The sequence below is a fragment of the Plasmodium cynomolgi genome, chromosome 14, assembly GCF_000321355.1.
Source record: "Plasmodium cynomolgi strain B DNA, chromosome 14, whole genome shotgun sequence".
Lineage (NCBI taxonomy): Eukaryota > Apicomplexa > Aconoidasida > Haemosporida > Plasmodiidae > Plasmodium > Plasmodium cynomolgi.
The window spans coordinates 2488971-2503641 of NC_020407.1; the positions used below are offsets into that span (position 1 = coordinate 2488971).

The 14671-nt window shown below is 41.9% G+C and overlaps 3 protein-coding genes across 3 annotated transcripts; 2 read left to right on the forward strand and 1 right to left on the reverse strand.

Annotated features, from left to right (window-relative positions):
- Positions 1–1890: 1890 nt before the first annotated feature.
- Positions 1891–8968, forward strand: PCYB_146490 (transcription factor with AP2 domain(s); the record flags this gene model as incomplete). The annotated part of the gene is made up of 2 exons (XM_004225119.1): positions 1891–8118; positions 8180–8968. 2 exons carry the CDS (start codon positions 1891–1893, stop codon positions 8966–8968), a joined length of 7017 nt encoding a protein of 2338 aa, XP_004225167.1.
- A 2608-nt stretch (positions 8969–11576) lies between these two features.
- On the forward strand, positions 11577–12167 carry PCYB_146500 (hypothetical protein; the record flags this gene model as incomplete). Its single annotated transcript, XM_004225120.1, has 1 exon — positions 11577–12167. A coding segment is annotated over one exon (588 nt), but the record flags the coding sequence as incomplete, so codon positions are not given.
- Positions 12168–13139: 972 nt separating this feature from the next.
- PCYB_146510 (hypothetical protein) lies at positions 13140–13652 on the reverse strand (the record flags this gene model as incomplete). The annotated part of the gene is made up of 1 exon (XM_004225121.1): positions 13140–13652. The coding sequence occupies exon 1, from the start codon at positions 13647–13649 to the stop codon at positions 13140–13142; it is 510 nt and encodes a 169-aa protein (XP_004225169.1). The 5' UTR covers positions 13650–13652.
- Between the last annotated feature and the right edge of the window lie 1019 nt (positions 13653–14671).

Here is a 14671-nt window from a genome sequence, read left to right on the forward strand (position 1 = left end):
TTTCTTTTTTTTTTTTTTCTTTTTTTTTTTTTTTTTTTTTTTTTATCACTCTAAAGAGGTATGTACCTTTTTTTTGTTCCCATCGTAATACACACCTGTGTGGCTTACAAAAATTTAAATTTATAAAATTGTTGAACAGTATAATTATGAAGAATGTCAGAAAGCATTCACCCCCTACATAAATGTGCATTTATTCGACAGTTGCAAAGTATATAAGAATACATTCACTGTTGCAACAAACTGTGCATTTTTGTGTAATTTTCCGGAGTTGCTTTTTAATATACAAATAACTCTGTACGTTTATTTTATTTTATTATTTTTTTTTTTTTCACATTTATTGTTTATCCATTTCGCCCCTCCCCCCCTTAACGGTGTTATACGTTTGTTCACCATAAATTGTCAAAAATAAATTTATAAAACATTGTTAATGACTTTTTTCATGTAGCCTTTCAGTTGTTCATGTGCCCATCGCGCATGCAGCTTTACTTTATATGTGTCTTTTTCTAATGACCAGAAAAGGGGACAGCCCTTTCTATTATCAAAATTGTTAGTATACTCACGAGCAAGTTGCATATCACCATGTGTGGGAGCAGCGAGCAAATTGTTAACATGCTTATTAACAAACGTATTAACGCACTTATTAATACCATTATGCATGCTCCGTGCATATTTGCATATACATGCGTACCTACAACCTGTGAGGGAGAAAAGGGCGCGCGCGTGTTGCGCTGATAGGCCAATCGCGGGACTGCACATAGTTCGATGCGTATGATTTACTTCACATTTGTCCTTTTTCCCCTCCCCCCTTTTTCGTGCCCCTTTCGCGTTACTTTCGCAAAATTTCGCGCGCGTGTCCTTTACAATTTTTAAGATTTTTTAACCTTAAGAAATACTTATCAATCCTTCTGTCAAGGTAAAAGTGTCACATTTTTTTACGCTACCACGTTTAAGTGTTTTTTTTTTTTTTTTTTTTTTTGAATATTCATTGCACCATTGTTTCAGCTTCTCCATTTTCCGCCGCCTATGTTGCGAGAGAATAGTTATATTTGTGCATGTGCATATATCTATAGAGAAAAGCAGCGTACGGCTTGGTGAGGAAAGCCACAATGCGGCCAGCCCTCGGTGTTGTCTTTCCAGCATAGCAATCTTAAAAATTAATGCATGACTGTGTTTATTTTTCACTTAATTAAAGGTTCTGCGTCAGGGCATGCATCTGTCAATGTACGGCGTTTGTGCATGCACTGTTGCGAGTGCGCTCCTGTACATGCGCTCTTGTACGTGCGCTCTTGTACGTGCGCTCTTGTACATGCTCTCTTGTATATGAACGCTTGTTTATGCGGCCCTGTTTGTGCACGCCTTATGCGCATTTGTCCGTGTAGACTGTCCGTTTCCACTGCCCACTCTTGTACAAGCCCACAAAGTGTCGCTCAGGCGCCACGCACTACAGTCATCAGAATTTGTTTGTTTTGGTGTAGAATAAAATACTACGATTTTTTAGCGATATAAGTGCGTATAATAAGAGGGAAGATAAACCGTTTGATGCACACCTTTAGCGGAAGGGTACCGCGCGATCGATTCGTTCTGTACGCCTGTGTGCATGCAAATAGCTACGCACACACTGCCTTTTTAATGATATATATATGTATATATATATATATGTATTTTTTTTTTTTTTTTTTTTTTTTGGCGCACGATCGAAATCTGCTTGGCCTACGTATCATTTGTATGCATGTGCCTACAAACCATAAGTTGGCTACGTATACGTGTAGATCCCCTCTCCCTCTCCACGTGACACCCTCTCTCAAGTGTCTCCAAACGATCGCATAACTCAACTGGATTTTTCTCGCCCCTCTCTCTGTGTACCCCTCATCCGTGCCAATGTTTCAACAAATGAATGATGAAATGTGCGCAAAGGAAGAACTGTCAAAGATGGAAAAGTTAAAAAGAAAAGGAGAAGGAGACAATACGGACAACAACGATGATGGTGAAAAATTTACGAATGAGGGAAATTTGCCCTATTCGAATTATTACGAGCAAGGAAATGACGACGAAGAGGAGGAGGATGATGAGGATGAGGACGCACCATACAATTTGGGAAATCCAGTAAATCGAAACATAAGAACAGATGCTGTATTCAATGAGGGAAGTGTGTACCATAGAACGTTTAATAACGGCTATGCATATGTAAAAGATTTAACCAACCTAAATGAGAATGCAAGAGGAGGCATGTATGAAAAGAGTGTCCGTGTTGTTGAAGCAGGGAACAAGGACGGAACAGACTTCGACTCTAATCTAAACGAATCATTAATGAAACTGTTCAGCATGAAGTGTAATGTGCAAGAGGAGAAAGTACAGGATAGAGAGATCAACTCGTATAAGAAAATTTTAAAAAATAATTCGAATGCAGATTTGAGCGAAGCAGTTACGATGTATGCGGAGAATGCAAGTGGCCAAAATGGCTTAGGTCAAGTATCCACAGATGAGCTCCTCCATAAGGACAAACAAAAGCACTGCGCTGAGATGAGTAGCGGTGATTTTGTTAAGGGGTACAACGAATCGTCTAGTGCTTACCAAGAAAGAGGAAACAACGGGGTAACCCATTTTGTGGAGCATAAAAAAGTATACGATGGTGGAAGCGGCCATTTTGAAGACCCTCTGAGGGAAAAGAAAAAACATCTACCGAAGCGTACAATGGACGGCGCACCGAGTTGTGTTGAATACGACTCAGGTGATGGTAACGGAGAAACGCTTTACTGCGTAGATAACGGGAATAGATCCCGTGGCTCCAATGAATCCGTGGAGGGGACACAACTCATGGCTAATGAGGAAGAGCAATATTTCAGTAGCGACATTGCGAAGAAAATTCTGGATAATATGGACCTGGTGTACACACTCAATAGAGAGACACTCTCTGGTGACGGTGCTAATGACGAAGGAGACGAATTCAAAATGGGGCTCCTCAGCAAGTACAACAATGTGAATTATGTAAAGAATGTAATTCAGGATTTGAATAAACTTCGTGCAGAGGATCCGAGTGGGGAGAATGGTAGTCGAGTAGAGAGAAGCATGGGCATCAGCTTTGGCGTCAACATGGGAAGTATTGCGGAAGGTTCTGAGGCGAATACCAACCATGATGAAAATTACAAGAAGGTTGTCAGCGTAGATATAAATAGCGCTAGCGATTCGCGCAGCATGCTCATTCCTAGTGGTGCCAAGATGAACGCGGTAGTAAACAAACGAGGAAATAAGAAGCAGACCATACTGACGAAGAACAAGGAAAACATTGTTGTGGGGGATGATGAAGAGGAGGGAAATTACTCAAAGGGGATGTACATCATGCATGAAAATAACTCCCCGAAGGTGGCACTAAATAGTAATAAAATCAGCCCAGGCCATGATCGCACCCAAGGTGGCAGCCAAGTGTCCGGGTCAAGTACCTCTAACGAAGCTAATCTTCAGAAGCATGGCGAATGCATAAGGAAGGGGAGCTCATCTATGAATAATTACGACTACTGCAGTTATGCAGTTAACAGCACAGGGAACCCTATCGAATTCATGAAATCACAACAGAAGTATTCTAGCGGGGCAGGAGAGCATAAATACCAAGTGGGTCATAACAACAATAGTAGTAGCAGTTGTAGTAACCCCACCTACCTCATAAGTGGCGGCAAAATGGGGAAGAATAAAACCGAGTCTCACGAAAACAATGACAGTTATCAGAATGATGAATACCCAGAGAGGGAGAGTAACCTGATGAGTGTTGGTCACAACGAGGAAGAAGCAGCAGCTTTCTCCAATTATAACATTGCCATGGTTAAGAAGACAAATAAAGATCGAGAAAATTCGCCCAATGTATTCTCCGTTAACAGTGCAATCTCTAATTTGTGTGGACTTGTACAAGGCAGTAATAAAAAAAATCATGACACAAAAACGGGTACCAAATTGGTTAATATAAATTATGAGGGGAGGGCAGTCAGCAACAACCAAGGTGGCAACAACTATCACGGGATGTACACAAAGGAGGGGATTGACACGAGACGAGCAAATGAAGCGGTCCAATATAACTGTGATGAAAACTATAGCAAGGAAGTTCCCCCAAAGGTGAATTACCGAGGTATGTTTTCATCACGTATTCGAAATGTGAAAGGAGAAAAATACAGCTACTTGAAACAGTCCAACGAATGTTCTAATATTGCCAATGTAAGCTCAGATGCTCATGTTGAAACGAATGGTGAAGATGGAGGAAGCTACACGAAGAAAAGAAACGAGTTGGCTAATTTCGAAATGAAGGATCCGCATAGATACCAAGGGGGCAAATCTCAGAAGGAAGAATTGATCGATGCTGGAAATACCAAGGGGGATAACATTTTTGACGAATATGATGAAAGAAGCGATGTGGATTACTCCGACCAGCAGCACAATCATCATGGTCAGGAAAATCCATCACGCGAATTTCGCCAATCTGGTCAATCTCGACAGTCGCACCAAGTAGATATGTTGAGAAACCTCCCACCAGAGTCATCCCGCAGTGGTGGCACGCGAAATAACGCCCAAACCCGATACGTGCATGAACGGTACAGCCATAACAGCGAAGGAGAAGTGGAGGAGGTGTACGAAGTGGAAGCAGAGGATAATTCTCACGTGGGAGACGATACGCAAGAGCTAAATGACGACGAACAGAAAGATGAACAAAATTATTGCAATAAATGGAATGAACATTTTATAAGCGCGCTGAATGATGTTAAAAGAAAATTGAAACAAGCTACGAATAAAGGAGACTATTTGAAGAGTGGCCCTTCTTCTGCACCAACGAAAGACATAAGCAATGTAGAGCTGGAGGTGGATAATTTTGCGAAGAAGAAAAATGGCTTTTACATGAACAACTATGAAGAAATATGCAAAGCCCTCTTTAACATAAAAAATAACTCCAAAATTGATGAGGTTACAAAGAAGAAGCTGCTCAATACGATAGAGAGCTCCTTTTTTGGAGATAAGAATGGTTGCATGCAACTGTTGCATGAAGAAGAAGGGGACGCCATGCAGAACGAACTGCACCAAATGGACTACGTGGAGGTGCTAGCGGCGCAACAAGAGGTTGCAAAAGGCGGATCAAAAGGTGGCTCCAAGTGCGGTTCAAGAAATGGGGCAAAAGTGGGGACAAGAAATAGCACCAAGAGACTCCCCAAGGGTGACCTCAAGAGTGGCGCGAGAATTGTGCAGCAGAGTGACCAACGCGAACGATTGGGCCACTTCACTCAGGGAGAAAATTTCAGAAGAAGCAGAAAAAACGAATTCAAAGTTCAACACAATTCCTATGCTATCGATGAAATGAGAAACGCCAATTCGAACGATTGTTTCGACACAAATTCTACTTTGCAACAGATGATGGGCTCCCACCAGGAACACAATTTGGGGGGCAACCCTGGTTATGCTTATGATGAGAGTAAGGCGCATTTGTACGAAATGAATGGAAAGAAGGACACCAAAAACTTTGGTGCTAAGGGGAGAAGAAACAAAAGATCCAAAAGAAGCATGAATATTACTGACGAAAGGGGTAGAGAAGACGAAGCGTTGCAACTGGGTGGTGAAGGTATTAGCGAAAAGTACGAGACATACGAGGGGGCAAGAAATGGAATGAGTGGTGTCGATAACGGCAGCGCCGTGAGTAGTGCAAACAGTAGCGCTGTTAGTAGTGGAAAGAATGAAGGAAATTACGTAGACGAGCTAAACAGCAACAGCATTAGCAGCGTAACACATAACAGTTTGGTGCAAGAGGGCCTGACGAGGGGACCCTTGGGTGGTGGAACACTCAAGAGGGGAAAACGACCCATCAATTATAAGGAGGAGAATAATGGCCACGAAGAACTGAAGAAAGTAGCCACGAGAAAGGGCGAAATGGCCAAAGAGATGGATAAGTACGGAAGGGAGGTAATCGAAAGTGTCGATGGTCGCCTCTTTCTCTATAGCAATGTTGGCAGGGGTAGCAACCTCGGAAGCGGATACGCAGCGGGTGCAGAAACGAACGGGAACACTGAAGAATTCGCGAGCGGAAAATTTCACCCCGATGAGAAGAAGCAATCTGCGCAGTACGTCAGCATGAAGGATGAGCCACACCCATCTGTGGAAGCGAACAAAAGTGTATACACAAAAAAAAGAACAGACAACGACGTGGAAGATCTTAGTCTAGTTACCGTGAGAAACGAATATGACGAGGGTAGGGAAATGTCAAGTAATATGAACAAGTTCAAATCGGATGATATATTTATTAAGAAGTATGATTTGACAAATGATGAGAAGAAGCAGAAATTATACTTAGCCGATCTTATGCGAAGTAACGAGTTGAAACAGATTAATGACAACTATTTTAAGCTGAATTCGAATTTACCAAGTAATCTACTAAGTACCAGTACGAGCAGCAGCTATAGCAATGAAAATCTGAAGGGAAGCACCAACAACTACAGCTTGAATGACCTCTCTTCCAATACGTTGACAAGCAAATTTCACTTGGATGAAAGTATTCCTAGCAATATGAATATGAGCTCACAAATGCACAGAAATAATTACAGCTCTTATGAGAAGAAGAAAAAAAAAACGGACAAGAGAAATTTGGATAGCTTGTACAACAACACACCCACGACATACGCGACGTGCATGAATGATTGCAACAGCACTACGATGAAGTTGGTCGACCAGGATATCAGCAACGATGAAATTATGAACCACAAGAGTAAGAATCATATTTTGAATGTGAAGGGACAGAACGACGCAGAGGGGGTAAAAGCCCTTCAGAATGCTGCCAACAACATGGAGTACCTCACAAAGGAAGTGATTAAAGGAAATAAAAATATTATTAACTTGAATAAAAAAATGGGAGATAATAAGGTGCATGGGGAGAAGAACGAGTTGTTGGTGGTTTCCGAGGGAACTCCATTCAGCGATGCACTTAGCAGCAACCCGAATTTGCCCTACCAGCTGGTTGTCGACGGTTTCGATGATCACAGCGGGAGTCTTTCCAATCGCGCGAGTCGCACAAATTGCGCAAATCATGTCAGCAGTGCAAACCGTACGAACTGTGCTAACCTTACGAAGAACAACAGCAGTGCTAACGATAACGCACCGTGGGAAGGCAGAATCAACGAGCAGGTGGAGGGCGCTGCGAAGGAGTATGCAGACAGAGTCAATGAAAAGGAACAAGGAGAAGCGGCTAACGACTCCCAATTTGATGAAAAGATCCTATTCAAAAGTAAGAGCCACAGTGAGAATGGAAAATTTTTAAGCTTCTTCTTGAAAAGGAAAATGTCCTCCTCCCTTTCGGATCATAAAGGAGCCGACGTGACTCACCAGTTCCCACATAAGATGCTGCACCCCAATGACGTGAAGAACGAAAATGAATTTTTGCTGAACAGAACCAATAGTTTGAACTTAAATTTGGGAAGACTCTCACAGGGACAGGTGGACTATGATAATATGCACGATGAACACAGTGGCGATAATAGCAGCAAGAATCACATATACGATGGTATGGTCCGAGTTAAGGATGAAAAAATGTGCAACTCTAATTTCTCTGACCCAGTTAGTATGTCTGAGGGCTTTGGTCAGCAGCTGGTCAGCGGTGGAATGGTGCCGAAGGGAAAGGAGGAGCAACTCGAAGGAGAGGCTGCTAATGGAGCAATTAGCGAAACGGTCAGCGAAACGGTCAGCGGAACGATTAGCGGCGTGGTTAGCGGCACGGTTGGCGGATCAGCTACCGACCAGGCTGTCGGTTTGGCGAGTGATGCCCCAAACGAACCATCGAACCCCACAGGATCGAGAACAAAAAATGAAATTGACATATCCATCTGCACGTTGGCCAACTGCCCCACACACAACCCTCAAGGGTACACAAAAAATGTGTCAAGAAAAGGAGACGCTCAAGGAGAGGGAGGAATGATGAAGGAAGAAAATGATGAACTTAAGAGAATCCCCGGAGTTTATTACGACAAAAATTCACAGAGATGGTTTGGAGAACACAAAATAAACGGTGTTAAATGTGCTCAAAGTTTTGCAGTAAAAAAACATGGATGTGAAGAAGCAAAAAGGCTAGCAATCGAATGGAAAAAGGCAAGAATAAGAGGAGAAGTATGGGATAGATTTATAAATAAAAAAAAAAAATAGTAACAATCCCAACTGTGTGAGTAAGACAACGAAAACTAGCCGACCGTCTGTAGAAGAATTACGAATAAAGTATCTATCTATGAGCAAAAACATGCCAAAGGTTAGAGGAGTGTGGTTCAATTCGACTCCACAGAGAATGGGATGGGTAGGACAAGCATACAAAAAATGTAAGCGAATTGAAAGAATTTTTTCTGTTAATAAATACGGCTTCGAAGGTGCAAGAAAGCTAGCCATTGCATTTAGAAATTCACAAAAACCGTCTAACGAAGATAGCGATGAAGACAGTTGGTCTAAGGATGATAAAATGAACATAAAAACTGGCGAAGACAACTTAAATAACTATGAATACAAAAATGAATATCCAGAATCGAACGAACTTCCAATTAAAAATAATAACAGCAGCAGTAGTAGCAGTAATGAGATTAATCCGACCACAATGGAAACCAAAGATACCAGAATTAATCTCTGTAGAGATGCTATCCTGTTCATTTTGCATGACTTGGAAACCATCCTTGAATTAAACATTCCAATGCTCCATAAAAATGTGAATATTTACAAAATTTGTATAAAGCACCACTTAAATTATTTAACCCTGATCAAAAGTGAGGAGCAGATTATTCCCTACCTGAACATCTTTGGTGATTATATTCAGAGATGCATTTTGCCGACTGATTTGCCCTACGCCGAACTGTACGTGCTGATAGACTCCCTCATCCATAATGACATTTTGCCCTCATTTGACCACAAGGAAAACTTCTCCGAGTACTCCATGGCGGAGGACCCCGGAATTATTACGCCCTCCATGTTGCTGTGAATACGTGAGGGGGAGACTCAAAAAAAAGAAAAAAAAAAGAGAAAAAAGAGAAAAAAAAGAAAAAAAAGAGAAAAAAAAGAGAAAAAAAAAAAGAGAAAAAAAAGAGAAAAAAAAGAAGAAAAAAAAAGAGAAAAAAAAGAGAAAAAAAAAGAGAAAAAAAAAAGAGAAAAAAAAAATTGTTGGGGGAAAAAAACACCATACCTACTCAAAGCGACCATAGGGCGAAATGGGCAGCAGGTTCACTTCTTGTGCATGCGCACACATAAGCAAATATGAACACAGGGATAATTGAAGATGCGACAGGAAAAGGTTTACCTACATAAAGCGAACGCGGTTTATCCGATTAACCCCCACCACCCCCCATCGATGTGGCAAAATTTTCCTTGTCCCCGCGTGTCCAATTTTTGCAACCTTTGCACATGTGTGTCTCCGAGATTCCTGTGCTTTTTTTTTTTTTGACCCTCCACAACATTGCAACTTTGCAACGTTGCAATTTCATTTATTGTAATTATCCTCCCCTTGATTGAGTCCCTCCTTCGTTTCATTTTTATTTTTTCGCGAATGCTGTGTGAACGGTGCCGAAGCCGTTTGCAAGCCTTCTCGATAATGTTTATTTGCACGTTCGATTTGCACGTTCGAATTACACGTTCGAGTGGACCCACCGCATTTCTGCGCGGAGGATCTCAGCAATTTGTCACGAAGGTCGACCGTTTAACGAGCATACAGGGGCATGCTGTTAGACGGAATGATCAGCAGGTGGGGGCCAGTGGGATTACACGTACATATATTACCCTACGTGCGTCTTTTCCTTCTTTTCAATTTCTACCCCCCCTGTGTGTGCATGTGAAAAAAGCATTCATTGATGAAGTGTGCCTTTTTTTTTTTTAAATTCCCCATTTTGCGATTACGCGGTTTTGCCACTTGGCTACTTAGCTACTTGGCCGCGTTTCCCCCCCTTGCGATGTGCTTACACTTTACATTTTCTCGCTTGTTCCCATCGTCATATCGATTGCTTTGCGTCCCATTTTTTTTTTTTTTCCTTCGACGCAAAGCAAAATGGTCCCTTTCTTCATCCACACATTTGTGAACAAGTCCAAACTGTTTATATGATGACTGGGATTTTTAAATCTTTAGACAAACCAAACGGTTAAGTGTGGATTTTTGTGGTGAAGAGCGGACTGCTGTAGTTGGGATTGCCAATCAGTCTGAGTGCCACTTTGCGTTAAGGTGGTCTTCTCAAGTGGTGCCTATTTGGTGGACCGCCATTTCGAATGAAATCACTTTTTGTGTGGTAAACGAGGGGAGGCCAATTCTTATGAGCGTGTGTTGGGGGTCATTTTGGTCTACTGAGCAGTATTCATGTGCGTTGGGTGAACAACCATGGTAACGCAGCAAAGGGAGAAAAGGAAACAAAGGGTAGTACCCCCCCATTCTGTTAATCAATTGAGCAGCGTTACATGGAATTATTCACCATCAATAAAAGTTGCCCATTCCTAGGAAAAAACAAAAACGCGTAATAAACCTCGTTTTTTTTTTTTTTTTTTTTTTTCTTCTTCTCTTTTCACGTTTCTGCCAAACTGAAGAGATCCGTCTAACCCGTGGAACAAAACTGAGCCACTCTGTACATATCCGATTTGACTATCCGTCAGGAGGGCAGCAACAAAAAAGATGCAACCCTGTTGGGTACCCCCCCTTTCTTCATCTCGATCCCGATCAGCCATAAAAACTGAGTTCACTTTTTTTCGACAATTTGGGAAAGCATCGAATTTTCCCCCCACTTGGAACATACCTGTTTTGCCACGTTTGCCATGTAGGCCACTTTTTCCGAAGTGCCGCACTTCGCGTAGGGACGACGGAAGCCTTATCCTATGCCCAACGTGTCAAAATGAACATTCCCTTTGCAACGAGGTAGAGCGTGCAAGTTGAAGAAATTGTTTTTTTTTTTTTTTTTTTTTAGCACCGCGTTTTGGCTCGTTCATATTGATTCCCCCTTTTGGTATGCTCAACCTGTTTAGCTCTTTTTTTTTTTTTTTTTTTTTTAATTTGCGAAAGCTTCTGCTGAGGGGCATTTTTTTCAGGGAGACCAATTTTAACCCGCGAATTTTTATCACAGCGTTTGAGGGATGCCAGCAAGTTACTGAGGATATATTAACTTGCTCACTTTTATGCGGATTTTTTTTCAACTTGTAAGCGTCAATATATTGGGGCTCCACGAAGAGCAACCTCCCTTTTCGAAGCACAGAAGAAACCGCTTCGCTACCTTTACGACTTAGCCAGATAACCCCTACTTGCGAAGAAACGTTGTGAATCAGAATAAGCACATTTGTAGGCTCACAAAATAGGAGTAGTAAAATATGTAGCATTATTGTCCCTTGTCAGTCGCTTCTTCCGCTCCTCTGGTCACCGCGTGTGCATATAATCTACCCGTGCGTGCAGAGTTCATCCCCCAAAGCGTAATCACCAAAAGTAAGACGGTGTTTACGTTTATGCGAGAGAAATCTTTATATGCTCACCCCCATGCGGGCGCTCCACAGGAAAAGCCTTTTTTTTTTAACTAGCACTCAGTTCGGCTAAATGGGAGGAAGCGATAATTATTTTAGACTCTCAGGTGACACACAAGCAAAGGAGCAAAAACACTACAGAACGAAAAGGAATAAACGAGTAGAAGAAAAAGCAGAATTATTTTGTTTCATATGTTTAGAGGAAAATTTGGAAAACTCCTACCTAATATCATGCTGTTCTGTATGCACAGCTTGTGTCCATAAGAGATGCTGGTACAGCTGGAGGAAAACACAAAAGTTAAGTTCCCTGCGGTCGAAAATTTTGGGGCAGAATAAGTTAGACCCATTATTATGTACCATTTGCAAAACGGGGACAGCCAAAATAGAAGACGAGAAGGATTTTAATTGGATCGCTAACAATAACTCCAATAAGGAGTATTTGCAAGATGAGTTATTAAGAACGATTGCATCCATTTTGAACAACGAAGGGAATGACAACAGCATCCCTATTCTTCATTTCAGATATATTTTTTCCATTAACTTAATTTTTTTAATCATAACCATTATTGTGATTATTATTTTTATTGTCGTTTTTCACTTTACTGCCACGTACGTGCTGCTAATTGCTCTCTTCGTACTCTACGAGATTATCGTTCTTCAGATCGTTTTGTATCTATATATAAGGATCAGATATAGCTAATGGCTTTGCGTTAATGCTTTTATTTTAAGCACCAAAAGGGAGTTTGACTTTTCCGCGTGTAGGTGTGTACCACTTGGGGGAGACCGCACTCAGGGAGGTACGCACTCAGGGAGGTCCACACCCAGGGAGGTACTCACCCAGGGAGGTACACACTCAGGGAGGTCCGCACCCAGGGAGGTACTCACCCAGGGAAACCCTTCCATTTTTTAGTGTAACAAATCGGATGAGGCGTTTTGCGCAGTGGGAAGGCACACACGTGATGGCATCCACAGTTTAGCGGATGATTGCCCGTTCCTTTTCGTAGCTACTTCGCCTTTTTATGATTTTTTTTTTTTTTTTTATGCCTTTGTTCAGCGTTAGCGCTAATTCGTGTACAGCTGTTTGCGTGCATGCCCATGGGGGAATCCTTTCGAATTTTTTCGTTTTTTCCCTTTTCCCCCCTTTTTTTTCAATTTTTTTTCCAATTTTTTCCCCCCCTTTTTTTCCCCTTTTTTTTCCGATCGCTCTCCCCCCATTCCTGTTGTACCATTTTTTTGTTCCACTTTTTTTCCCACTTATTAAAACGCACTGCACAGTTCGCAATTTTCATCGTTTCAGTTTAGAAACGGTTTTAAGTTTGATTTGACAAAACGTTTAGCGGCTCCCCTTGGCGGGAGCCTTCAACGGGTGGCATCGCCAAAAGCGCATGGCCGCACAGAAGAGCAGTGCTCTGATCCGCGGCTGTGCGCCTTTTTTGCAAACATTTGGAAAAAAAGTGCGCAACAAAATGGGGCGAAGCGAGGGTAGCAGCTAAGAAAGCGAGAAGACAGAGGCCAACTGCTTAACCGCAGTTGAGGCATTTTTTTTTTTTCTTGCCTCAGCACAACTCAATCAAATGGGTAAAAAAAAAAAAGCCTTATAACACGCACCCCGAGGCGCCCATCTTGGAAATCCATTTTGAATCCCCCCTTTCCTCCCCCTTTTCATGGCGTTAGCCAATCCACTGCTCTGCCAAACTGTGATAAAAACTCCCCCGGTTTGTTAACCTGGACTTGTCTAAGTTATAATTGTGTAGTTCGTTAAACGACCTTAGTATATTTTCTTCACCAAGGGTATCAACGCTGAAAAAAGTGCCAGTCCTTAGGTACCGCGGCATGGCAAGAAGGTCGACTTTGTGTTTTTCTTCCCCCTCTCCCATGGGACTCTTCCTTTTAATGTGCTTCATGCGATTTAGCAAAAATTGCAACTCTTCCAATTGCTGCTTCTGAACATTGAGCACATAATTAATTTTGTTTTTATCCTCTTGCATTAATCTTATTTCGTTTTTAATGCCAAGTAGGAAGTCTTTTTTTTCCTTTTCTACCAACTCTATGTGCCTCCAGTCCTTCGGTTCAACATTGTAGTGTATGTTGAATGCTGGGAATGCTGAGTCAAAGTTGGTTTCTTCATTTGTCTGATTTCTCTGTGGGAAATTTTCATTCCCCTTTTTTGTTGGATCCATGCTCTGCACACAAATGGTCAAAATTAGGAGAAGAAAAAGGGGTGCCATTGTTGAGAGGGAAGCCATTTTTGCGATGCGTTGCGATGTGGGCGTGGGTTAAACAGGGTAGCATTCGTGTAGGCGTGACTGCGTGAGTGTATTTGCTCATCAATACGATGGTAAGTAATTGGTTTAAGCCTACCCCACCAATACGCGTAAACGCTCGGCCCGCAGCACGTGGAGGGAGCAAAATTGAAGAGCATACCCCAAGCGCTTTTCAGAAATAGGAGAAACGGCGCGGAGGCGTATATACACACGTGCACACTGTGGGGGAGAATCTGTACGTACACCTCTTGCGACATTCACAAGTAGGTAAAATGACTGCCGTTGGAACGTTAAAAGTTGGCAAAACTGATTAAGTTTCATTGTGACGGTAAATTTTTTGGGAGAGAACAAAAGAGAAAAGCAGTCTAAATATTGTTATCATTTTTTTGGTACCACATCATGCATGTGACAGCCCGTCCAAGATAATTATGCGCATTAATGTTAAAGCGAAGGGAGTGGAAAAAATGTTGCGCCTCTCCCCCCTTTTGTCTTTTTTTTTTTTCTCTTGGGGAGTCCAATAAGATAGGCGGGACAGCGATACTGTGCCGAAATTGGGGTAGACTTTTTTTTTTTTTTCTCCGAGTCCACTTTGCATGCCTAAATGGAGTTGTTCTTTTTAGTGCATTTATGGCCATGTTAAACGAAAGGGGGTAATAAGAACAGTTCGTTTCCTACCCTTTTTGTTGTGATGATTCCCTCGAGCGAAGTTGTAAAGGTGTAGGTGCGTTTAAAGGGGAATAGTGGTGACCTAAGGTGAGGTGAACGGTTGTGAATTTCACAGCGAGTTTTTTCTAAAAATGAGGCGTTCCACATGATACAGAGGGTTTAGTCCTCTCGCATTAATGCGTATCATTTTTCTTTCTTTTTTTTTTTTTTTTCTTCGCACACAGAATTGAACATTCCGCTAATGGTACTCACTGTGTGGCCGTTATTTCGCC